Here is a 26,750-nt window from a genome sequence, read left to right on the forward strand (position 1 = left end):
GAAGCAGCACCTATTTTAGCAGCAGGAGGACAGACCCAAGCAGGAAGGGACCCACCCAGCAGGTTGCTCTAATACAGGGTCAGGCCTTTTTATCAGCCCATCCACACTATTCCAAATCAACACAGACCCTTTGACCATTGCTGCCTTTTCCATGAGTCATGGGAACCAACAGCCTGGGATAGAGCAGGAGAAACTCAAGGGACTGAGCTGAGGGCTGTCCCACAGTGCTGCACAGGCCCGAGGTGTGTGGTATGACAACTCTAGGGCCACGTGTGAAGAGTCCCCACCTCACTCAGCACCACAGGTTATCCCAAAGGATGGCCGCCTCTGCCCTGCAGTGGGATTTGCCCCCCATCAGGACAGGTGAAGTGGGGCTGGAAACAGCTCCAAACACCTCTGCTGCCCACCCATGTGGTGGTACAAAGCAGTCCTCAACCTTCTGCAGGTTCTGAAGGTGTCTAACCACCCTTCCTCATGACCTGTCCCAAGGGATGAATGCCCTGAAGATAATGTCTCTGAACATCTAGTTTGGAAGGCACACAAACCTTTGGAGAGACCCAACACAGGACACTGAGGGCATCTCAAGCTGGTCAGCCTAAAACCCCAAGAAGTGGATGATCAGCCCTCCTTGTCCCAACAACAGTGATCCTCTGCAGCTGAGGGGTGAGCAGCAGTGAGCCCAAAACACACCTGGAGCATCCCCTGGGCCACATACATGTCCTGGTGATAGTGGATGGCAGCCAGCTCTGACACACAGGTGGGGATCAGTCTGGGGGACCGTAGGTCACCTCCTGGGCTCTATTGGGCAGTGATGGGAGAAAAGAAAGGCCTGAGGATGTGCGGAAGACAAACAGGGTATTTTTTTAAGTTTTTTTTTTCCTTTAATTAGCAAATTTCTTTTTATCCTCATTAAAAGAAAAAGAACATCCCCACACCCCCTATGTGGCCCACTGCTCCAGCTGCTGCAAGCGTTCAAAGGCAGAAAGTTGAGAGATGTTTAATGTCCCAGTTCAGGGGCAGCTCTGAGCCTAGCCCACCTGGGTGTGTGTGTGCCAGGTGCCTCAGTGCAGATATGGAAAAGGCAGGTGCAAAATCAGGTGATGTGCTCTTGCCATGAACACCCAAAATCCCCTAGGAAAGCTGCAGACCAGCCCCTCGGCCAGCAAATGCAGTCAGTGGTGGTGGAGGACATGAATGTGCCTTGAGAGGCACATTGTGTCCCCAGGGCACTGCAGCCAGAATTGGGGTTTGTGCCACTGCTCAGGTATGGGGACACGACAGCAGAGAGCTCACCACCCTGGGCACTGAGTTTGGAAGCTATAAGTAGGAGCACCCCACACTTTGGGGGACCCAGTGCTGATCCAGCATCCCAGCAAAGCTGAGTACCTCGAAGCCCTGCTGTGGTCCCCGAGGCTCCCAGCGGCTCTGCCTTCACTGGAGCAAGTTCCTAGCAAGCTCCATCTGCAGCATCCTGGCTAGCACTGAGGCAACAGGGAGGTGGTGAGGTGACAGAGGGGCCAGGAGAAAGGGAATGGTACTGGGGGTCTTAGCTCAGCCCTTCCCCTGGCCACAGGGGTCACTGAGCTAAGAGCCCCTGTCACCTCTTCCTGCAATCACCACCTTCCCTCTCGAGGCCACTGTGCCATCCCCACCTCCATCCCTGCTGCTGCAGCCCTTATTTATGGAGAAGAGGTGGGGAAAGGTTTTTCTGGGGGTGGTCTGGCACATCTGCACCCCATCCCATCTCAGCTGGCACAGCCCTGCCTGCATCACCCGAAACCAAGCACCCTTTGCCCACCCCTCTCTGTGCAATGGGAGGGGAAAGGGAGGAGGAGGATGGTGATGAAGAACAGTCACACGAGCTCATTGCCTGCTAACACCAAGAGTCAAAAGACAGTGCTGTCTTCCCTCCTCGGGGCTACAGCTGGAGACAGCAGCCTTTTTTTGGGGATCCAGCAAGACGAGTGTGCTGTGAGTGCTGGAACACACTGGAGATGCTCCTTGTCCCCAGCCCAGCCCCAGCTGGGGGGTGACACATGGGGAGCGCAGGGCTGGGCAAGGAGGTGAGGGGGTGGGATGTGTGCGAGTGCCCGGGGGTCTGTGCACGGATTTTGGCAAGAGGTCATTGAGGTTACATGATGCAGCATTTGTTCTTGTGGTTATGAGGGTCCTTAAATCGGAGTCTCTGCTTTGGTCGGTATTTTTCCAAGTACGTCAGCTGCTTGCTGTTGATGGCTCCTCTGCGCTTCCTGCGGGGACACAGAAATGCCAGAACAGTCAGGGATGTGGCATGAGATCCCCCCACCCCAAATCACTCCTGAGCCCCCTAGCCTGGAGCAGGAAGGGATTTTGGAGGCTGAAGCCAGGTGCACCCTCCAGGCATGGAGACAGGCACTGACCCCAGCAGCTTTCCTTGCTCATCCACCCTTTGAGTCCCAGGACATGGAGAGCTGGGGAGGAAACACGTGGGGCAGAGGTGGGGTGACTGCCAAAAGCCCCTCAGGGATGCTGCCAGCTGCTGCCCCAGCCTCCTGCAAAGGCACAGCGTGCTCCATGCCAACACCTTGTTTTCCCACTCCCAAAGGAGAGAAAAGCAATCCTGGTGTCATCAAAAAACCCAAACCCTGGGGCATGCCAGATCTCTCCATTCCCTCAGAGAGGGACTTTCTGCCCCAACACCACAACACTGCTCCACGTACTGTCGGATGAACTGGATGGCATCTTCATACTTCATCCCACTCTCGATCAAGGCCAGCGCGACAAGGACAGGAGCACTGAAATACAAAAGCAGTGGCTGTCACTCCCCAGTCACACAGCCCACAGGCAGATATCCATCACTTAAAGTTCAAGGAGAAGGTCAAGTAGCAGATCCTCCCTATCAACTGATCTATTCCCACTAAGGTTTCACAAAACCCTGCTCAAAGACGAACCGGGAAAAGGAAGGAGGAGCACTGGCATGGTTGTCCCCCTCCTGCCTTTGTGGGGAGGTGGCAGTTGGGACAAAACCCTGCACAAACGGGGACTGGGGAAGGGAAGGAGGAGAGGTGACATGGTTTTTTGTCTCCTATATTCATGAGGGGTGGCAGCTGGAGTGCTGGGCTAGGACTCACCGCCCCAGGCCGGCCACGCAGTGCACGGCCACACAGCAACCGGGGTCCTCGCAGAACTTGGTCTTCAACAAGTTGAGCCAATCTTCCACAATCTTGCTGGGAGGAGGTGCTCCATCATCAAATGGCCAATCCTGCAAGGTTGAGAAGAGAGAAATGCTGTCAAGTCTCTGGGGAAAACCTCTCAGGGTTTTTTTTTATTCAGGGTGATGGTGTTTGGGGTCACAGCCCCAGGGAGGTAAAAAAGTGCCAGAACTGAGTTCACAGCATAGCTCTGTGGGGATACAGGTGGTTTTGTGGCTTCATCTGGCATGGAATTCCCTGGCTACTAATTCCAGCACTTGGGAGCACATTGAAGGGGACTTGAGCAAAGGTAGCTTGAAGATGGTTGAAATCTCAGAACCTGATGTGGTGCTGAAATTCAGCTTCCTGCAACACATGGAGGGGAAGACCAAAAGAATGGTTTGGGGACCCACTAACACAGCTCTAGAGAGAGAGAGTGAAAAGGAGGGAAATCACTCCAAATGGGGCCATTTAAATACCTTCCTTCAGGAAAGGCTATTAAGGGGCAAAGAAAAAAAATCCCATCTTCTTCTGAGCTTTATCAACCCCTTCAGTTGCAGGGGTTCAAATCTGGAGCATGGTGAAGAAGTTGGTCAAATGGGTTCTGCATTTGATACCCTCAGCCCTGGGCTCAGTTATGAAGGGTAAGCGTCCCAAAATGGGGATTTCTTTCCCAAAACAGATTTGTCAGGATCACTGGCTATGCAGCACTGGAAGAGAGAGACAGGAATGGCAGCATCACTTGGAGAGGATGTGGCTTGTTGAGCCCTGACAGGTGGGGGGCACCAGGCCCTAATCCTAGATTTTGAGGAGTGAGTCACTAAGCTGCTGTGCTAGAGTCATCCTTGGTGTGAGATGGCAAAATAAGCTGCTTCCTTTCAGTGTTTGAACAGGTGGTGTGATTTCTGTTGGGATTTGATAGCAAAGGAGCACCCTGGACTTCAGGGTATTTGTACTGCTTGAGCCAGCCCCCCTGGCCAGCCTGTGCCTCTTCTGCAAGGCCATGTCCTCCCTGCAGCCAAGAGTGCAAGTCAGGCGCTCACACCAGGGATGACAAAGCACACCACAGAATCATCCTGTGATAGAATGACTTGGGATGGCTGCACCTTCAAACATACCCTAGTCCAACCCTCTGCCATGGCAGGGACACCTTCCACTATCCTGGGTTGCTGCAACCTGGCCAGGAACACTTCCAGAGAAAGGGAGCCACAGCTTCTCTGGGCATCCTGTGCCAGATGAGAGAGTCTCACCACTCTCATGATAAAAACCTTCTTCCTTATGCCTCACCTAAATCTGCCCTCTGTCAGTTTAAAGACATTCCCCCTTGTTCTATCATTACATGCCTGTGTAAATAGTCCAGCTCTCCTGCAGCCCCTTTAGGGACTGGAAAGGACTTTAAGGTCTCCCCAGAGCCTTTTATTCTCCATATATAGACCTAGATATGGTCTATATATAGAAGCACAGCATTGTTTAGGTTGGAAAAGCCCTCTAAGATCATCAAGTCCAACTGTTAACCCAGCACTGTTGAGGCCACCGCTAAACCAAGTCTCCAAATGCCACAGCTACAGCTCTTTTAAACCCCTCCAGGGATGATGACTTTACTACTTCCCTAGGCAGGCTGTTTCAATGCTTGACAACCCTTTCAGTGATGAAATTTTTCCTAATATCCAATCTAAACATCTCCTAGAGCAACTGGAAGTCATTCCCTCCTGACCTGTCACTTGTTACCTGGGAGAAGAGACCAACCCCCACCTGGAGGCTACAACCTCCTTTCAGTTGTAGAGAGGATAAGATCTTCCCCAAACTTCCTTTTCTCCATGCTAAACACCCTCAGCTGCTCCTCATCAGACTTGTGCACCAAGATATATTTATATGTCAAATACATACATCAGGATACAGATAAAAAATACACCAAACTGAGTATACCAAATAAAAATATATACCATGATATATATATCTATCTCAAAAATATATAGATTTGATATAATTATAGAGATATTTCTGTATCTGCAGAGATAAATCTATCTATAGAAAGCCAGGTTATAGATATCTCTTGATTTACTTATAGTTTCTATGTGTTTATAGAAACTTTGATATAGAAGCTTTTTAGTTTCTATACAGTGTCTTGTATAGTTTCTCTAACTCTCTATATAAAACATATCCTAGATATGTATCTCTCCACATAAGAGAAATAAAAGAGATGTAAAGAGGTATGTATATCCTAGATATAGAAACTCAGGCTGGAGACTCCAGTTAGAAATGGGGTAAAATGCAGAACTTGGTGTGTTAAGTGAGCAGACATCATCTCCAACATACGGATTCTATATATGTAGGATACAGCAATCTTTCCAAGATACATCCTGTAGAGACACAGATTGCATCTATATCTGGAGATATCTGCATCTGGAGGATCTGTATCTAGAGAGCCACAGGATTATTCACCTATATCCCTGAGGATCTAAGATAGAGCCTCCTCTCTCTCTAGGATATACATTACACAGACAGAACCAGATACAGAGGTCCTACACACAGAGGACCACCCCAGGAGACAGGAGGCACTTCCAAACCCTTCCCTAAATAATGAGGAGAGCCTCACTCCCCAGCTGGAGCTGAACTCCCTGGCAGGGCTATCAGGCCTGACATCATCTCCAATTACTTATCAGCCAAGATACAGCCCAGGCAGCTGCCTGCTCTGCCTTTCCCAGCTTGCTGCCTGCTCCCTTTCATCCCCCCCAGCTGCACCAGCCGGCTGCTGGAAGAGCAAAAAACCCTCACACCACCCCCCAGGATAAGATAACGCCGGAGGTAATGGGAACCACGCGCATCTTCCACGTGGGATCAGGCGCTCTCATCCCTGGATGTTTCAGAGCCTGAGCAACAGGCAGGGAAGGCAGCTGCCGACTCAGCCGGGTGAGTCACAGTTTCGGCTGCGTGGGCAGCACTTCTCTTTTTAAAGCACCAGCCTCAGCTCAGCTCAGCTGGGCTTCCAACCCTGCTCCTGCCTCAGTGTGATGCTGAGTTGGGTTACCGGGGTGTTTAACAGCCCCAAGGGATGAGATATGTCAGGGTGGTGTTGGGGCAGCCCCCCTGGTGCCCATCCTGCTGCCCACCTACCATGACAGTGATGCCGTCCTTCTCCAGGGGGGTCTTGTCATAGGTCACTTCACACACTCGCACGACCGTGGTGGCACCGTATTTCTTCAGGTCCTGGGGAAGGGAAGGAGAAGGAGGGGTCTGAACAGATCCTGCCAGATGCATCCCAATTAACCCAAACACATCCAAGCCCTGCTAAGACCATGTGGAGCAGTATGGACCCTAAAAGTGCTGTGTCCCTTCTCTTAAACCTTGACCCATGGTCCATCCAGCCTGGCAGGCACAAAGAAACATGAAATCGCAGGACACCAAAGCCACGTGGCCTTGTAGGATTTTTAACCAGCATCTTCGTGACTCCTCAGAGTCATGAGTACCAATGGGACCATTTATTTTTAAGCCTTGAAAGGCACATCAGCAGGCATTTTACACCCCAGGCAAAGAAACATCCCTGACATGGGTGCAAGTCCCCTGAAGGAGAAATTATTTGTGCCTGTGAGGTCACACTACTGATGCAGAAATGTATGGAGGCAGCTAGGGGGGAATCATAGCATGCCCCACCAGCTGAACTCAGTATCTCACAGATGGCTCAGGGGCTCCTTCTCCACCTCGCTGCCGTATCCCATCATCACTCCAACACGCTGCAGGCTCAGGCGTGGGACTTGGGATGCTTCCAGCATGGCTCGCTGCCCGGCGAGAGGATTGCCCCCGGACTATGTGCCCGGTGTGCCGGCTCGCCGGGCACCATGAGATCATCCCCGCCAGTGATCCACCTCCTTTGTTCCCCATGTGTGCTCACCAGACCGTGGTGAGCCCCACAGGCTCAGCAGCCCAGCCAAAAGTCTAAGAGACTGGAGGAAAGGGGAATTTTTCTCCCTTTCCACTGGTGTGGTCCCCATTTCCTTGTGTGCAGCGTGCTAACTATGGGGTAGCTGTCCCCAAATCACAGACACTTTCCTCGGCATTCACAGATGATGGCTCTTCAACACCAAGCTCACCAGCACTACCCAACACATTCTGGGCACTGGAAATACACTGGGATATTTGGAATGTAAAGGTGTTATTGAGGTGCTGGGAGGAACAGGGCAGGTTGTGTACAACCATGTGCATCACTCCAAAATCCTGTGACATGATGTGCTAGGGGATCTGGCAGGGGATGCAATGGGAATGGGGAAACTACTTCATCTCTGCTGGGCCCAAACATCACACCTGGGGTCCTGAAAAACATCCCATCACAAAAAGCTGGCAATGATTGGACCCGCTGCCCTAGGATGCCACCAGAGGCTGTGGTACCAAACGGGATGTGCTGCCCCCTCACAGACATCAGCTTTTAGCCCCAAGGGGTGCAACTGGACCCTGGTCCCCACCTTCCAGTCTCCCCTCCTTACCTCCAAGAAGGTGTTGAGCGTGGCATTGGTGGGGTTGTGGGTGATGAGGAACCTCATGTTTTTGTAGCAGACCTCCACAGGCGCAGGGCGGTTCATCCGGGCCATGGTGGGGGCAGTGGGAAAGTGAGGTGGTGCTGACAGTGACAGGGGAAAAACCCAAGAAAAGTGTGGTGTGGAGGGGCAAAAAAAACCCCAAACAAAACCCCAACAACCCCTCTGCGCTTCAAAAATAAAAATAAAAAAAGGATCGAGAACTCAATATACAGACGTTGTGCAAATAATCCCAACTCCTGGGAGCGCGCTGGCTTCCTTGACACACCACAAGCCCCCCAGGGGAAAAAAAAAAAAAAGCCAGATGGGGGGAAAAAATAATATTAATGATAATAATAATAATAATAATTAAAAAAAAAATCCCTTTGCTGTAGTGTTGGCGTCCTCTGCGTGTGTGCGACGGCGAGCGGCTGCTGCCTCCAGTGCCGCGCGCTCCCGGGCGCTCTAGAAAGGCCTCTGCATATGGGGGGTGGTGGTGGCGGGAGGGTGACCCCCGTCACGTTACCCCATCGGGGTATGTGGAGTACTTGGGGGCGGCACGGGGGGCCGGGAGCCTACGGGGCGGCGTCGGCGGCGTCCGGCAGCGGTGCCTCGCTGGGGCGATCCATGCACAGGAGCCTTGAATGGTTGAGTCGGAGGGTCGGGGTGCTGGCGAGACGAGGAGAGGCGGCCGGGGGCTGCTTCACAGGGCAGGCTGTCGGGGGCTGCGGGGCTCACAGCTGCTCCTCAGCACCTCCATAAATCCCAGCGGAGAGCGAGGCTGCAGGGGAGAGAAAGAGAAATGTGATGGTGAGAGTGTCCTCCTCCCCAACGAAGTCCCTGCCTGGTGTGGGTGCCCCTGAAGGCACTGTCACTTTCTGCATCCTGTACGAGCATCCCTGAGCAGCCTTGCCTTCACAGGAGACCATAGATTAGAAAGCGAGGTGGTATTTAGAGCTAAAGCTGAAATATCATCTGGAGAGCTGAAATGGCACTGCAAAGCCAGAGGGGGTAACTCACATTTCACCCGCAGAACAGAAAAGCACATGGCAGGGAAGGCCTTGTTCCCATATGCCACCCAAAATCTGCACCTGCTGGTGCTGAAGCACCTAATCCACGCCATCTGACCCCCCAACAGCTGTCCAGACCCCCCCAGACCTCACCTTTGTGTCCCCAAAAAGCACGTTGAGTATCTCCACCCCAAATGCACGCTGTGCCCGAAACCAGCTGCCGCTGCTGCTAATCGGCCACACGCTCCTGGCCCTGGGCTCATGTCCACCAAATGCACCTCTAATGCTCTTAGAAGAATTAAGCCGCCTGCAAATGAGCTATCTTGAGGAGAGGGGGCGAGGAGGGGGCTGTGTGTGTGCGGTTTTGCCAGGGTTAGTGATGGATGTGTCTCCCTGCCTGCTCATCCACATTCCCACACCGCTGGCACAGCGCTCCCAGTAACGGAGCCCGGCCCCCCCAAACCGCAGCATCTTCACTTTCGAGGATGGCAGTGGGGAGAACTAAAAAAGAAAATCAATCCTCACTGTGGAAATACCCAAATCCATGAGACGATGTGCCCAGCGGGGAGGCAAGTGCTCTGCCAACCCCCGCTCAGAGCTGAAGGAAACCCAGCTGGAGCCTCCCCAGGTTGTTCCCCACTTGACTCTTGTTTTGAAGCTGGTCCTTTCCCCAGGTCAGTGGCTGCTTAGTGCTGTGTGGCCAGAGCCTCAAAATAGACCATAAGCACATAAGTAACCCAAGCCAGGCCAGCAGGCATCTCCTTGCCTCTCCTCACAGCAGCCAGAAACTTTCCCCTCTGGATTGTTTCACCCTTATGCAATGAGACAAGGTGGGAGCAGGGAGATGAGCTGAGCCCTGACAAGCTCATCACAGCACCTGGGTTTGTCCAGGCCTCAGCACAGTTTACAACATGTTTAACAGCTCCTCCAGTGGTAGCCAGGAATGAAAAAGTTAAATAGCAACAGCAAAAAAGCCAAGTGAGGTGCCAGGGGAAGCAGAGCTGCTCTGCTGAATGTGCCTAGTTTGGCTGCTAAAATCGTGGACTCTTCCCAACAACCATGTCCCATCACACCTGACTGATTTTTTTTTCCCATTAAAAAGGGGATAAATGCTATCCCAGAGCCCTGCAAGTATGGTCTGCAAAGTTCAAACCGTGCCTGGGCTACAGGGGATGAGTGGGACATTCAGGGGGGAAGACTCTCCATTCCCCATTGAAAAATCAGATTTTAGCAGCTGACGGAGGCTGAGAGCTTGGCTGAAGCATTGGAGTGAGGCGAGAGCTGCCTTCCTGCAGCATTTTAGGTCTGATTTAGAGCAGCTCAACCCACAGATGATGCTGAACCCCCAGGGTAGCTGAACCTCCCCATCTGGACCACAGCAGCTGGAATTTTTGCTCAAAGCTTGCAATGATGCTGCAAAATGGGCTGGGAAACCTGCTCTCCCCAGTGTTCACCATGCTTTTTCAGTGATGATCCCACCCATCACTTTGCTTGCAGGGTCTGCTTCTCCCCAAGACGATCTCACCATGGCTGGGTAAGAACCAGTTTAGTAATTCTGGAGGGGAATTTTGGGCTGGTTTTGGCTGTGTGGCTCCTACATGTCAAAGTTGCCAATCTGCTGGCCAGCACAACCACAAGAAGAGCCAGCAACCCAGTGAGTGAACATTTCCCAAGGGGATTGCCTGCTGGCAATCCCCTCAGCAAGGTTCATCTTTTTCATTTTAAGGAAAAGAGAGCATAAAATCCTACAAAGGGATAGGAGATGGGAGAGATGGGCAGCCACAGTGGCCTGCTCAAAGAGAGGAGCTGATGCAAAGTAGGAATTGCCCCAAACCATCACCTTGAAAGCCCAATTTCTCTGCAACAAAGGACTTGAGGATCTTATGCTTTTCATGCCTTTGCTCTTCAAGCTTCTAGTGTGTTTAATGCCATCTGTCCTAATGATTTCATCTGATCCTGATGATCAATCTTATTTGATGCACCAACACCAGAGGTGCACAAGGGAAAGCATCAAAAAACAACTTTTCTCCCTCCAAACTACCTCATACCTCATTTTAACTGGCGGCCAGGGACATTAATATGAACTGTGCCCATGTTTACCCATGTCCTGGATTAAATCCCATCCGTTGAGCAACCCCGTGGGACTGGGAGCTGCTGCCAGCACTGCCCCCTGTCATCATCCGAGTTCATGCTCCATCGGTGCTCCGCATCCCGGACAATTTTTTATTGGCTTGGGTGTGCTCACTGCCAGTAACGGAGGCTCAGTGGGAACCGCCTGCCTATGAGAACAGCAAGTGCTCCTTTCCCACAAGGTCTCCTCTCCAGTGGAAGCGTTTCAAGTATTTTGGCAATCGCACGTCCCAGCAATTCAGCCCCGAAGCCCATAAATCCCTAATGGATATTCAATCACAAATCATCCCTGGCGTTTCAGGCTGCGGTGCTGATCTCCATATTAAGCATGGCAGAACAATGTGGAAAAGGGAATTTCAGCTAATATTAATAACCTGCCAAGTGGAATATAAATCCTTCTGATTTGAGTGCTCCGGGGGATCTAGAGGAAGCCCATGAGGACACAGTGAACAAGCCCTGGATGAGGATGCTCAGCAATGCAGTGCTGGCCTGTCAGGCTCAAACCCATCTTGGGGAAGCCCAAAGAAAGGCGATGTAGCCAGGTGGGGGTCGGTCTCTTCTTCCATGTAACAAAGCGACAGGACAAGATGAAACAGCCTCACCAGGGGAGGTTTAGATTTGGTATAAGGAAAAATTTCTTCACTAAAAGGGTGCTCAGACACTGGAACAGGCTGCCCAGGGAAGTGAGAGAATCAGTATCCCTGAAAGTGTTCAAAAGAGGCTTGGATGTGGCACATGGTGGACCACATGGTGGACTAATGGTGGACCTGGTAGTGCCAGGGTAACAGTTGATCTCAGAGATCTTTTTCAGCTTTAATGATTCTCTGATTTTCCTTTCACCATGACTGTAGAAAATTCTGCTTCTTACACAAGAATTTTGCAGCCAAGAGCCCACTGAGGATCCAGTATGAACACACACCAGTGTGGCAAGAGAGCAGTGAAGGATGCTGCTCTGGGGGATGGGGACCACTGAGCCATCATGTTGTCTCACACCCCCAAAGCTGAGGGGATGACAAGGGTCTCCAAAATATTCATTTGCAGTGTGGCAAGACCATTACAAATGTCTTGGCCTCATCCCAGATGTCCAGAGACTGAGCCTGCAACAGAGGGATGAGGCTGATCTTCCCCACAGCAACTTGATGGAAAATAAAGGTCAGATCTTCTTCACCCAGTGAATGGAGTGGCCTGACCCGACGGCTGCGCTGCTGGTACCCAGCTAGCGAGACACAGATGGTGGAGTCAAGTTTTCCTAAACACAGCACATCCCCAAGCGAAGGAAAAGGAAGCTTTACAGAGCCAAAGTGTCGCTCCACATGGGCTTTAGCAGCGGGACTTGGAACAAAGGCTCTTACTCACCCAAACAATGTGTATCTCACTTGTATATAAATATAGCGATCTCGGAGTGAGCACATCTCCTGTTCAAAGTTCACCTTCAGAAAAACCCAACAAAACATCCAGCTGTCTAAGACTTTCTTGACCTCTCTCCTGCTTTCAGCTCATGTAGCAAGACACCAACCAGTCCTTTCCCCTTAAGGCTGATTAATTCCCCTGCTCTCCCTGCTCCCAACAAGCACTTCCATCACTCTGAAAACTGAATCCAAGTTTCTGAGTATTTCCAGTTATCACCATGCAGAAGTTTCTGCAAGCATCCACTGCCACTGACACAAGCGACCATGGGGAGCAGGTCTGTGAGGGTTGGCTGCATGCACACACAAGATTTGTACCAGCAAAACCACTGTCACCATTGCCACCAGCATGAGCAGCACCACCAGCATCACCAGTGACACCACGACACCATTGCCACCAGTGTCACCACCACCATCACTACAACCAGAATCAGCAGCACCACCACTATCACCATTACCACCACAATGACCACCAACATGAGCACCACCACTGCCATCAGCGTCACCACTGCTATCAGTTGGAAGAGCACCACTGCCATCACTGCCACCAGCATGAGCAGCACCACTGTCACCACCACCATGTCACCACTGCCACCAACACCACCACTGCCACCAGCATCAGCAGCACCAGCCTCACCAGTTTCAACCATTGCCACCAGTGTCACCACTGCCACCACTGAGCAACATTACCACTGCCACCACTGAGCTCCACCAGCACGAGCAGCATCACCGCTGCCACCATCTCCATCACTGCCAGGGAGGACAGGTCCCAGGACACAAGAGAGCGACAGTGCTGTCCCCAGCCTGTGACTGCAGCTGGGACATGGCCAAAGAGCTGAGATTTCCTCCAGTTGCATCCGCAAGGAAGGAAACAGGAAAGGTCCAGGAGGAGAGCGACGGAAACAAAACACCCGGCAGGAGCCAGCATCTGTGGGGAGAGGTGTAAGCAACCACGGGCACATCCTGCTCCAGGTGCAGAGCTGGACAGAGCAGATGGGATGTCCTGGAAAAGCCATGCTGGGTACTGTGGTGGCTATGGGGTACCTGCTGCTAGGAGCAAAGCAATGCCTGCCACTGCCTGCCAGGGAAGCACTGTGGGGTTTTTCCTCCAAGGGATTTATTTTTTTGGTTGTTCCTCTTGCTGCATGTGGTGTTTTCTTAGCAAAACACAACAAGGAGGATTAAAAATGCACAGGTGCAGAGGGAGAGCGATAGGGGGCTCTTGGCAGCCCATGAAAACACACCTGCAAGATAAACCAGGTCATGCATCTTTTCCCACATCCTTTTTGGTGTGCAGTAAATACTGGCTAACATGAAATTTTGCCTAAGAGAGCTGTGCAGCCTTTGATTTTACAGCTCCAGTTGAGACTTAGAGAGTGTGCTATCATTTAGAGGGCAGGGAAAGATGCCAGCATGATGTTGGCGTGGACATTTGCAAGCAGGAGGCACTCAGGACACCAGGAAAGAGGGAGGAATGGGGAAGCTGAGGCAGTGAGTCAGCCAGCCAGATAAAAAGAAGAGCAGAGTCTTCCCAGCACTGTGTAAGCTGGGAATGTACCGGAGGCACTGGTAACATGATCAACCCTTTCTTATCTTGTATTTACACCTTTTGTCTTTGAAGAGAGGCTGAGGCACAGCATGGAAAGTGTCTACAAAGGTCCTTTGGGAGCTGTTTTTCCCTCTCACCCAGATTCACAACCCCTAGGCATGGACCCTGTGTCCACATTGGGATTGCTGTGATGCCACCAGAGCTCATGGGGCAATGCCCTGGAGGAAAACATGATGCTTCAAGCACCCCTTCAACAGCCCCTCACCTGGAATTTTATCTTTCCCCTTCACGTGCAGCTCCCAAGCCACTAGAATTTGAGGTCTACATGGACAGCTTTTTAACCTAGTTCCCTCCTGTACTAGAAGAAATTCAGCCATCAGAGAATCATAAAAACCATAAAAAGGCACTAAACCTTCCATGCTGTGGGGAAAAGGAAACCCCTCAGATGAACACAGCCCCCCATCCAGCCCTCCCACCCTGTCCCCAGCAGTGGACGACTCACAGGCAGCAGCGGTGGCCCTGCTCACAGCGAGATCCTGGTTTTATGATCCGGGATATCCCCTCACTGCCTTCCCCCCGCAGCCACGAGGAGCTTGCAGCCGTGGTGCTGATGTCAGAAGCTTTTCCTGGCTTGGATTTGAAGGGAAAGGAGGAAAAAAAAGAAAAAGAAGGGGGAGGAAGAGAGGCCAACTCCACTGGGAAAAGTAATAACAGGCTTGGGGCTGGCTACCTCCCAAATCTGCAGAGGGTGTGCCCTAGAGGGTTTTTTTGGGGGGAGGGGTGAAAGGCTCAGTTGCCTGGGGACGGATGGTCCCCACGCTCTGGCGCCCGATGCACAGGGAAGTCAGGCACTCCAAATACTGGGGGCCAGCTCACCACATCCTTCAGGGATTTCTTTTGGCCAGAAGAATCAGGAAAAAAAAAGCAATTCTGTGTGTGATTGGGCATTTCCAGGCTTTAAGCCTTGTCCAACAGTATCTCTGGAAAGAAAAGAATCCCAAAGCAGCATCCTTGCCCCAAAAACACACACTGGGGGCAAACTGAGCCCCATGGTCCCCCCCAACAAGTGCCACTGCCATGTGTCTCTCCCACCCTGAAACTGGTACAGCTGAACATCTGCCCAGCTTTTTTCTTGTGGTTTCTCACAGTATTTTGAGCTAATTCAATACTTGTGACAGGTGGCAAAGTTTGGGGGCGGGGGTGCAGAATGATGTGTTTTTTGAGAAACGGCAGCACACTCTTGGCAAGGGCAGGAGCTGCCATAACCTCCCTTTTGAGGTACAGTCTGAGCCTGAGCTTGTGTCCCACCAGACATGAACTTTGCTATTTGTCATGTCCCTCCTCGGTGGTGGGATTCTGATGGGAAGTTGTCCCTACATTACCTAGTCTTACCTCGTCAGGCCACCAGCAGCCCTGACCCAAGGCCACCAGAGCCCTGTCTGCGTCACTGGCGCCTCTTGCACAACCCCCAGCCCCAGACTGCCTGCGGTGGCTTTGATGGAAGTTTGCTGATGATGAAGGGGGCTCCAGGGGACTCAAATCTACCCAAAGGGTGGATTTTGACCTGCAGATAATGTGGAAATAGTGCTCTGTGACATGCTGGGGATGCAACACAGGACAGAACATGCTCTGCCAGTGTTGTGTCCCATAGAAAGATCTCTGGTGGTATCAAGCTACGGTCAAGATTGTCCAGAGAAGTCAAGCTCTGGAGAAAGGCAGCTCTTCCAAGTCAATGGCACCAGGTTTAGATGGTGTTTGTGGGTCTCTGAGCTTCCTCCTCCATCCAGACCCTGTGCTGCCTGGGGTTGTCCTCTCAAACCATCTCGCTCTCGCTCTGCACTATTTGGTTTACACATTTCATCCCATGGAGACAGGGTCACACATATCGTGACAGGCTGCTGGAAGGTGGCAGCACCACCAGCCCTCTCCTTTGTCGGGGACACTAAAGCACTTCTGAAGGCAGCCACCAAGCCCATGGGGACAGTGCTGCATGGAAACCCCTGGGTTGTCTCCTCCTCATTCCCCCAGCCACAGCCATTGCCACTTCAACAGCAGAAACTGTCCTTTGCAATAGTCCCTCCAGGGATGTTCCTTTTCCAGCAGGATGGGACAGAGATACTGCATGTAGGTGAGAAGTGTCCCCTCAGGACTATCAACAATACAGAGAGATCCTGGGGGAAACACAATTGAGTGCCAGCCAGGATAATTAAAAGCCATGGAGAAAGTGAAGGGGGATGGGAAAATAGGCTGCTCCTAGGTAGGATGTGGCAAGGTCTGGCAGTGTTATCAAGACCCCCAGGATGTCATGCTCCTGACTCCTCCCATAAGCCCAGGTCCTGCAGAGATAGTTTTCCCTAAATCCCTCTTCCAGAAAACTCCTTAGCTCCAGCAAAAAGCCACAGCAGACCTCCATGGTTGCCACAGGACAAGTGCTCTGCAAAAGCAACATGTCGACAAAGCTCTAGGGAAAAAGGTGGGTACTTCCAAGCTGCCAGTTTTGGACGCATGGCTACAGCATGGCCTGATCCTGCACCCTCTCCTGCTCCCCTGCACCCTTCTCCCACCCTCCTGGACCCAGCCATCCTCAGCAACAGGGACAAAATCCTTTGGTCCTGCCGCCCTGGAGCAAAACCCCAGAGCAGTTGTCCCCCACCCGTGGGAGCTCGCAGAGCAAATGAAGGTGGTTTTCTTTCAAATAAAAGATCAAAGGGCATGAAATGCTGAAAGTTACAGCTGTTCTTGTTGGAGGGACATCAATGTCTCCACTCGCTCTGCAGAGCCTGCCTGGTGTGCAAAGCACTGCCTCATGTCCTCAGTCTGATCTGCACCTTGTCCACGTGGGAGATGGGGGACTAAACTGAAGGAGGAGGAGGGAGGATCAAGCATCACGTTGGAGGAAGGAGATTAAGGCAGTGCAGAGCTCAGATTGCTCAGTCTGCAAATCAGAATCATAAAATTGTAGAATCAGTCAGGTTAGGTTAGAAAGAATCTCCAAGCTCATCAAGTCCATTCTTCAACCAAGTACCATGCTGCCCACCAAACCACATTCCTGAGTACCACGTCTACCCATTTTTGAACACTTTAGAGATGGTTTCCACCACTTCCCTGAGTAGCCCATTCCAATGCTGAGTTGCTCCTTCAGTAAATTAACTCTTCCTGATATCCAACCTGAACCTCCCTTGAAGCTGCTTGAGGCCTCTTCCCAACCACAGAACTTCTGAAACTCAAAGCCCCTTGGAAATTCACCTTGAAGCTGGGCTCAGAAGGGCATAGAGAGGTGAGGATATGGTCATGGCTCTTTCTCCAGCTCTTTCTCCAGCAGAATTGGTGGCCAGAGAGACCTCACTGCAGGCTTTCAGTGTATTAAAGAGAGGTTGAGAAACAAAAGAAAGATGGAAAAAGACTTTTACATGGGCCTGTAGTGATAGTACAAAAAGCAACAGCTTTAAATTCAAAGAGGGCAGGTTCATATTGAACATAAGAAGGAAATTTGTTATGATGGGACTGGTGACACACTGAAACAGGTTGCCCCCAGGAGCTATGGCTGCCTCATCCCTGGAAGAATTCAAGGCCAGGCTGGATGAGGCCTTGAGCAACCTGGCTGCAGGGGAAGGTGTCCCTGCTCATGGCAGCATGGTTGAAACTAGATAATTTTTAAAGGTCCTTTTCATCCCAAACCATTCCATGATTCTCTGAGTGCTTGATGGCCAGGATGGGTGGGTGTCACCATGACCCTTGCCCTGGGTTCTCCACATCAGCTCCCATCCTGCTCCCCACCTGCCTCTTCATCAAGTGGGGTTCAAACTGAATTCCAGTTTAACCAAGGTATTAAAAAAACCTTGCTGGAACAGGACACTCTGAGAACTAGGAGAATGAGATGAAAAATCCTTTGGGCTTGACCCATACAATGCTGCAGCTTGGAACATGGTCCTGGACTGCAAAAATGGGCTCCCCAATTACCATTAAGCCTGTCCCTTTCTGGGCTGCACACCAGAAGCAGAGAGCAGCTGCTGCAACCCCAGATGAGCACATTTTAAATCACATCCTCACTTGTCACAGAGAGACGGTCTGGCATGCCAAGGCTGCTCCCAGCCACTGTTGGAGGCGAAACCAGCTAAAAAAAGATGGCAAACTATATAGATCCTGGCGCTTCTTGAACTTAAATGAACTGTCTTTCGATACAGAAGATGAATAGTCATCCAATCGTGTTCCTGTCATTCACAGGAAGGATTTCCAGCAGTGGCTTTGTAAAAGCCAGCAAATGTCCTGGTATCTCAGGAAGGGAAATTGCAATGATTTGCATGACCAAAAAGCTCGTGTCAGAGCCACTGTGAGATGATGATACTTGGTGCTCTTCCCGTCCTGTCAGGGAAAGCAAGGAGAAGGTCATGCAGCACAGCCAGCTGGCTTTGATGGGCTGTGCCCAGGTGATTTTGGAGATCACCAAAGGAGAACGACCACATACTCAGGGGAATGGCAAGATGAGGAAGAAATTCATCCTGTCTAGAGTGGAAACATCACCTGAACACCACAACAAGAGGGAATGCCACATCCCATGAATGATCCACCCAGGAAAAAAGCAAATCCAACAGCGGGATGTCACAACCTCAAAGTACCTTTCCAGACTGATACCACTCTTGGAACAACGTGGAGGTGAAGTGGTCAGCACCAAGTGGTTTTGGAGCTGAAGGAACCTGCAGTCAGCATCACTTCTCCCCAAAATGCCAAAAGGTTGGAAGGAGGATGTCTGATTGTTCAGGAAGTGCCCATGAAAGCTTACTCATGAGCATGCTTTGCCTTTGACTTTCTTTCATCTAGATTTTTGCATAAATCCGGTGCTGCCTTTAGGGAAATGCAAATTCCCTGGAGAAAAGGGAGCGTTTGAAGGTGCTGGCTGCTCTGACGCGCCAGGCAAGGAAGCGACGCTTTTATCACCTGAAAATTAAATAAAGGTTGAGATGTGAAGCCTCCCCACCCTGCTAAGCAGGAAAACTTCCTCAGCTCCTACGGCCGGATCCAGCAGGGATGGGACAGGCAGGATGCGGCGTTTCATCCGTGCTCTGCACATCCTCCCCAGCCCCAGGGGTGATCTTTAATAGCCTGGAGACACGCAAGCTGCTCCAGCTACACTTGGTTTCCCGGCTCCGCTTGGCTGCCTGGCTCGCGGATGGTTTCTGAGGCATTTTGACACCCCGGCGTGGGTGGCATTTCCCAGCCACCCTTGCTGTGCTGGAGCAGGCTCTAATCAAGCTGAAAGCAAATGAGCTTCTCTGGGTAAAGGAAGCTGCAAGCCCAAATTCATCATTTATGATGAAGCTGACTGATGATAGTAAATGTTTCTGGGGATGCACACGCACGTGCTCTGCCTCTCAGCAGGGAAAAAGGGAAAGGAGGTGAATGAAAAAGCAACATCAGTAAAAAACTGTCTGGATTAAATACTGGCTTTGAGAGCCATCCAAAATGGTCCCTGTCCCTCTGCTCCCAGGGGCACATAAGAGGGTTTCATCCTGGAGAGGAGGCAGATATACATTCCCTATCCTGTTGGCCATGAGTGTATCCTGGGAGGGTTTTCCTCCATCTCTTTTTCATGCTACTTCCTAAAGAGCCAGGCTGCTGCAAACAGAAAACAAAACATTGAGGAATATATATGGAAACTTTGCAGAAGACCCAGTGCTGTCTTAAGGCTCAGTTAGTTCTCCCATTGTAAGCTTCTTTGGTACAGAGAAAAAAGCAAAATGAGGCCATTCCTATTAATATACCTGGCTTCACGCTGAAATCCACACTATTTCAACTATCCTAGAAGAAATACCCTACAGGCACAGATATGTACAAAGTACTCCAGCAGCCAGCAAAAAGGATCTTTTGCTACTTCACAAATAATTTAAATTTGGCATTGCACACGACAACCAACAGCAAAACCAGCCTGGCGTGGGCTGGATCACACTTGGACAGAGGGAGCAGAGACAAGGGACACTGAAGATGTCCTCTCCAGCTGCAGGACATGGGGCTCATCTATCTGCTCCAGTGCAAAGTCAGCAGGTACTGGTTTGGCTCAGTTCTACCAGCACGAGGCCATTGTGACATCGACAGCCATCTCAGCAAAGGCACCACGGAGTCGATCTTGCCTTGGGAGAAGTTAAAAAATAAATAAAAAAGTTTATTTTCAGCTTGATCTGTTCCCAGCTCATCTCTCTACAAACAGGCAGCTGTTCTGGCAGGGCACTGTGGGCAGCACTGGGACAGGCAGCCAAGGGTTGCTAAATGAGCACTGTAATTCAATGCCGAGGCATGGGGTGAAACTCTGCCGTGTGTTCCCACAAGGGAATTTCTCTGGCATTTTCTTTTATCAGCTGGTCGATAAAACATCCCCATCCTGTTTCCAGATCTCCCGTAAGTGTCATTCGTCACGCAGATGGAGCACATCCTCTCTGCTGTCATTAGCACGTCCTGGGCTGGCATTTACTAGAAATGCAGCGCAGGGACTTCCCTCAAGCTCCACCAGATAGTGGCACCTGAAAGATTGTGGTGACCTCAGCAAGAGACTTTCCTGCAAGGTTTGAAAATGCAAATCAACCTCTCCCATGGAGCTGGACCCAGGCTCCCTGTCTGAGCCTCACAAGCCAGCAGGACTGTAGGGATCTGCATCTGGATGGGTGCACCCATGAAGCCATCACCTAACTCAGGCACAGAAGAAGAACACCTGCCCCAAATCTGCTCCCAGGAGACAGGTACAGTGTAGGAATAGGAGCTTTTAGTTAACAGCAATGATAAACTCTGAGTTCACCCACTTCTCCAGCACAACTGCAGGCAGGAGCATCATTGCGGCATCGCTGCCTCCAAAGCTGGTGACAACATCACCAACTCCTCACCAGGAGCACATCCCAGCTAGCTTACAGACACAGCAGCAAGGATGAGGAAGATTCACAGCATCCAGGACCAGTAGCACATCCTTCTGATGCCAGGGCATTCATAAAACTCTGGTCTTCAACCTGTCCACTTCAATAAAACAAACAAGCTCCATGAAATCTCCTCTAACTTTAGCAGACACCAATTTTAGCCCAGCTGCCTGCATGACGCCTCTGCTGCATTTCTATGCCTAGCTTCAGGCAGACATTCTGATTTTTGTAATGCCTGAAGACAGTTGTGGGGAATACACAGCCATTTTTAAAGCAACAGCAAAAAATACCCAGTGTTTTAAAGGGAAACAGAGTGGGGGAAAATAGCCTTGTTCTGGAAAAAAAAACCTACTAAGATTTGCTGACAAAACCCACCAACATGTGAGACACTCCTGTTTTGACCCCCATCTCTGGGCTATGAAATCACAAGCTGGACCATGGGCTGCCCCACTTGTCCACAGTTCACTGCCATTCTGTGCTTGTTATCTTGGGGGAATGGAGTAAGGTTACATGGCCTTCCTGCACAAAATCTTTTTGCACATTTGTCATCATTCAGATGGGTTTAAAATCTGATTAGTTTTTTTCAACGTTCATTTTTGGAAGTGATTTATCATGCTTTCACATTTTAGCAGAGAGTGTTAAACGGATGGAGGATGCTCAAGAGCAGCTCTGGGATATATAGAAGGTATCTCCATGTCACATTACAGTACAAGCCTTGTACAATTCAAGAATTTGATACAAACTCTGTCTCCAAATCACGCCTTTTTCAATGAGTTCATTTTCAGGAAGCTGTCCCATCCACTAACCTCAAAAAATGTCTCTGGCTTGCATCCATTAAACCAGATAAATGAGAGTTTATAAGTTCATAACTTGCACTGAAGTCAGAAAGTTTCGTCTTTCGTTTTCTAGAGCTGATTCATGGCCAGCCTGACCCAAAATGTGGGCTTGCTTCAAGTTTTTTTTTGTCATTTCAGGGTTCATTTGCAGTTTAAAGCGATGTTCTCCTCCTGCCTTAAGTCTCCTGTGCTCTCATCCCAGCTCAGTGTAGCCACAGCTTCTCTCCACACTCCACAAAATCTGTGTGGACACTTTTTGAACTTGATCAAGTGAAATGCCCTTGGATTTGCTTCTTTGTCAGAAATTCAGAGGGACATCGAGCAAGCACTTTGGTCCTGGGGCTGCCCAAGCAATCATCCCTGATGCTGAGCACAGGCACAGAGCACCACCTTGGACTTATTTTTATCTCTAAAAAGACATCTGAGCTTTTCCAAACTGAGCTTTCCCTCTCTCTGCTACACCAGTACAAGAATTGTGAGCTTCCTTATTGCACTGAACCTGGCTGTATTTCTGGTCTGCAGAGTCAACAAGAGGAGCAGCCTGCTTTTTGGCTCCCTTGGAAACTCTGCAGTCCAAGAAAATCAGACGAAACATTTGAATGCGCTCAAGCTTGTTCATCAACAATCTCATTTCTGAGGGAGCTGACCCTGCGCCCAGGATGGCCGACGCTGCACCGACAGCAATATTTTTGGGTCCTGTGTGGAATACTCCTGCAACAGTCCTGCTGCCAAGTCTTGCAAAAGTTCCCAGGCTGAGGAGCTGGATGTGAGGAGCATCCACTGCAGGGTTCCTGTGAGTTGCTGAAACATCTCAGCTCATTGGGGAAGGGTCAGAAATGGGGAAGGACATGCATTATGTAGACTAAAACTCAATAAAAGCAACAAAATACCTACAGAGGACTGTCTGGCATCTCACATCAGCTGTCACAGGAGGGCTGAGGTTGGAAGGGACCACTTCCAACCTCGCCAAGGAGCAGAGCATTGCCATGGGCATCTCACCACTGATGCCTTGGCACCCTCAAGGATAACCTGCAGATCAGATGGTCACTGCAGTCATGCATTATCACCACACCTTGACCAGATTCCTGGTCCTGGCTACTTGAACTGTGTTTCTCTGAGATGTACCATCTAAAGCACACTTCTAGAGTTAATGGATATAATTTCCTCCCTTTACCCTGCACAAAGTCACTGAAGGACATGGACCTGTATGGAAAGACAGATCTCCCTTCCCAAATGCCCTCTCTCAGCTCCAAACAGCACCAGACTCTTTCACTAGGGTCCTTCAGAGACAAGAAATGCACCCTCAATCCCAAAATGTGGTGATCACTCTGGATCCTTCAAAGAGGCTCATCCAAAAAGTCCATCCAAGGCACAGTGCCCAGTCATGGCCCAGGATGAGGCATCTGGCTGAGCCCACAAGGGGGAAAGTTCAAGTGGCTGCTATTTATTTGGCTTTGCAGAGAGCAGTCGCCCAGGCTGAACGTGGGCCAAGCACCTTCCCATGGCACGAAGCACTGCTGGAGTCTTTAAATAACCACCAGTGGTCAGGGCTTTGGTTTACAGCTTCTCTGGATGGAAAACCATCCCTCACTCTGTGTCTGCTCCAGCTCTCTCCTGAGTGTAAATGTCAACAGTTGTCTCTTTACCTCCAAGGTCTTCGTGTCCATATCCACCAGCCCCACATGGAAAATTGATGGAAGCAGGAAAAGTTATCCAAGCACAGGCATAAAAACACATGGGCTTTTCATCCCTTGTGGAAGATGAATTTTGTGTCCTACAGTCAAAGCTTCCCTTTGCCTTCATGTAAATTTGTAGTTCCCTGGGGCTCTCCTCACTCTTCCCATCCTGCTTTAAGGTCCACACACATCTCCTCACACTCCAAGAATGAACTGCACCACCATAAGTGCTCCTCACCTTCCTGGCAGCTGGACTGGTGTGTTACCAGGTCACAGGATTAAAATCAAGAACAAAATCCTTCCTCCAGGGCAAATAGAAAATGCCAAGATCCCTCCACAAAGGCTTTTCTCAAGTATTTCCCTGGGGTACTTGAAATCAGAAATCTTGCCAAAAACCTGGGTAGAATGGGTCACCCAAAAATCCTGCTTTACTGATGGAAAGTTCCCAAAAGCTGTTTCACTGGGAAGCCTGGTTACTTTGCGATTTTGGCTTGCCAAGACTCTGGGGAACATAAATGATTTTTTTTACCTATAGCTGTCGTTAACATATTAACCTAAAATGATGGCTAGTGAGAGGAAGCTCTGCAAATAAGCAAAATAACATTTTACAGTTGGAAAACAAGACCTTGTCCTGACCTCCTCTCTTGGGCAGATTCACTGGCACACAGCAAACCAGTATTTTATTTTAAACTGTGCTTGTAAAAAGTTAAAAAAAGCTGCTTCCTTGACACTTAAGTCAGGTAAGGACACAGCAGGCAAATTTGCCATATAAATAAGCCTGCTCTTGTATACACATGTGTTTTAAAATAAGCTTATGAAATGTAAACACGTGGGCTTTAACAAAAAATAATTCAGCCTCATTGAAACCATTTAAGTGGGACTGAGCCAGGCTTCAGAGATCTGCACAGGGCATGCTAACTTTGACCTAAAAACTCCTCAGAGACAAATAAAACACTCTCATAAACATGCAAAAAGGAGCAAGATTCAGTATATTTCTGAAGCATCATCCCTAGAGCTGCATTTCTCTTTTGGCCATAGGAAGAAGAGATTGGGGGGGAAAGAGTTGCTTCCTACCCATGTGAGCACATTCCACATTGTCCACCTTCTTTGTACCATTGATACGGGCAGTTTTTCTATTTGTCTCTGGCCTGTACATCCCAGGAGAGGAGCCAACCACGAAGAAACTTAGGCTTTAAAAATAAAACATAGTCTTGGCTTCAAAGGGGCAGGTGCAAGGGGAGAAAATACTTTTAACCCTCATTCTGGGGATGGGGAATGCTGGGGAATGCTGGGAGGGGAATGCTGGGACCCCTCTGAGTGGTGCTTGTCTGAGTTTACAAGATTTATTTGGAGTCGATGGAGGCATCTGACTGGTGGTTAATCCTGTTGCTGGGCACTGGGGTTGGGGAAGTGGACATCAAAGCATTCCTGCATCTGCTGGGGAAATGGGAGAGGCGGCAGACAGGGCTCTGCCTCCTCCCTGCATGGCTGCTGGGGTGACAGGCAGCACAGACGTGAGCTTGGGGCTCACCAGGACCCAGAAAAGCTGTCTAGGTGTCTGAACAACCCCCTGAGGATGGATCTTCCACTCAATTTGCTGCGTTTCCATCCTGCTGCAAACACAAACATGAGAATCTCCAGCCCTCTGATAATTTCTGTGGTCTCCTCTGGACCCGCTCTGACAGGTCTGTGTCTTTCTTGGGCTGAGGACCCCAGACCTGGTCAGTTCTCCAGGTGGGGTCTCACAAGGGCACATTCTATGATTCCATGAAGATGAGCTCCCAGTGAGCTCATGAGACTAGTGGCTGGTGTTCCTAGATCCATCCATCCTCAGATCCATGGTGGAAGCTTTTTCCTACCACTGATCAAGGATGGTTTAGACCTCTCGTGAGCTGGTTTGGCAGCAATCCAAGAGTTAGCATCTGGTCTGGAGATGAAGAGCACATTAAGGATTTAGCAGAACCTGACAGCTCATAAAAAGGGTGGCTAAGGTAACTTTGTCAAAGGCTGGCATTCAGGACTTCTCCATCGAAGGAGCCAAACAGCCCCAGGCAAGCTGTCTCAGGGGAGTTCTGGGTACACTGCATAAATCTCCAACCTTACTAAAGCTCCAAAGACCACAGAATCCAGCTCCTGACCTTCTCTGGAGCAGAAAACGACAAAACATTTCCTGTTATTTATAGCAGCTGGAGAGCCTGATGGGAAAACCCCACTTGTGAAATGTGGGCTGCTTGCCACGGCTGCTCCCAGGGAACGGTCAAGCTGCTCTGAGCTCCAGCCTGGATGGACCATTTCATCCCTGGGGCCACTGCAACCTGGGCAAGACCACATCCAGAGGCTGCACAAGAGGAACAGGAAAATGGATTTTGCTCCTGTTGGCTCTTCCAGGTCATGTGTGCATGGCCCAACTTGAATTAGACAAGGCTGAGCATCCTAGAGAGGCAGCTTCACTTGTGGGCTACAGGCACGTGGCCACCCTGGAGGAGCAGTTAATCTGCATGAGGCTCCACCTGGGTATGGCTGACCTCACCTAGGAGGCAACTGTCAGCTTTTTAGGGAAACTGAAGAAAGGGCACAGCCACTCTGCCCACCTCCTGTAGGTGCCACCCCCCTCCTCAAAGCACGGCAGGACAGGCACTGGCATGTTTCTCTTCTGGCAGTTGGATTTCCACCACTCTGGCATGCATGGAAGGTGCTTTCCAGCACGTTCAGTCACGCAGGTGCAGGAAACCTCGCAGCCCAAGGCGAGCTCTTCCTGCACCGGGACTTTGCCGCTGGGAGCCTCTCAGCACTGGCCCAGCTAGAGAGGAGCATTTGTTGTCATGCTGTCGAGGAGGATTCCCAAAGCTTCTGTCTTGGGCCAGAGCCAGCGCGGGTGTTCTGCTCGCTCCCGGGCCGAGGGAAGCAAGCTGTTCATCACGCAGGGCCGTGAGATGCTGTGAAGGAACTCGCCAGCCACGAGAGGAGCAGCCGGCTCTGGAGCTGCCATGAGGAGAGGAGCAGCTGGCTCTGGAGCTGCCGTGACGGCGGCTGAAAGGCTTAGATGGCACCCAGGGACATGCCCTGACCGCTGCCCTGCCACAGTGAAAAACAAGCCACTGGGCTGAGGGTAGGGTGACACTGAGTGTCACCAGGGTCAACACACAGTGAACAGCTGCTGAGATTTAGGACCACACTGGGAACAGCACAGGTCATGCTCCAGAACTTCAACTTTATCATGAAGCTTCTGCTTTTGTCCAGGTAATGATGCCTTGTGTAGGATTCAGCTTGAGAGCGGAAACCTGAATTTAGGGACCCGGGAGCCTCATTAGAGTCATCACAAACTTCACAGAATGCTTTGGGTTGCAAAGGAGCTCCAAATGTTATCTAGCTCAACAATATTTTGTCCTGCAATGAGCAAGGAGACCTTCCAGTAGATCAGGATACCATTTCAGTCACCTGGTCCCAGGCTTCTTGACAGGCTCCTCCTGTCCTTCTCTGCTGCAGCTCTGCTGTTGGTGAATCTGTGTGGCCCCATGGCCACTGTGGGAGACTGAGACTCTGACACATCTTATGCTCAACAACAAAAC

General features: G+C 50.5%; 1 protein-coding gene across 1 annotated transcript in view; it reads right to left on the reverse strand.

Moving 5' to 3' along the window:
* Positions 1-858: 858 nt before the first annotated feature.
* PTP4A3 (protein tyrosine phosphatase 4A3) overlaps positions 859-26,750 on the reverse strand; it is a 38,988-nt gene continuing 13,096 nt past the window's right edge. Inside the window, exons 2-6 of the mRNA XM_066336736.1 lie at positions 7,649-8,459; positions 6,285-6,377; positions 3,111-3,241; positions 2,700-2,774; positions 859-2,249 (exon numbers count right to left, since the gene is read on the reverse strand). Coding sequence (XP_066192833.1) covers positions 2,132-2,249; positions 2,700-2,774; positions 3,111-3,241; positions 6,285-6,377; positions 7,649-7,753 — 522 coding nt within the window. The 5' untranslated portion in view covers positions 7,754-8,459 and the 3' untranslated portion in view covers positions 859-2,131. The remainder of the gene's footprint in view (positions 2,250-2,699; positions 2,775-3,110; positions 3,242-6,284; positions 6,378-7,648; positions 8,460-26,750) is intronic.

This window comes from Sylvia atricapilla, chromosome 1 (assembly GCF_009819655.1).
Source record: "Sylvia atricapilla isolate bSylAtr1 chromosome 1, bSylAtr1.pri, whole genome shotgun sequence".
NCBI classification, from domain to species: Eukaryota; Metazoa; Chordata; class Aves; order Passeriformes; family Sylviidae; genus Sylvia; species Sylvia atricapilla.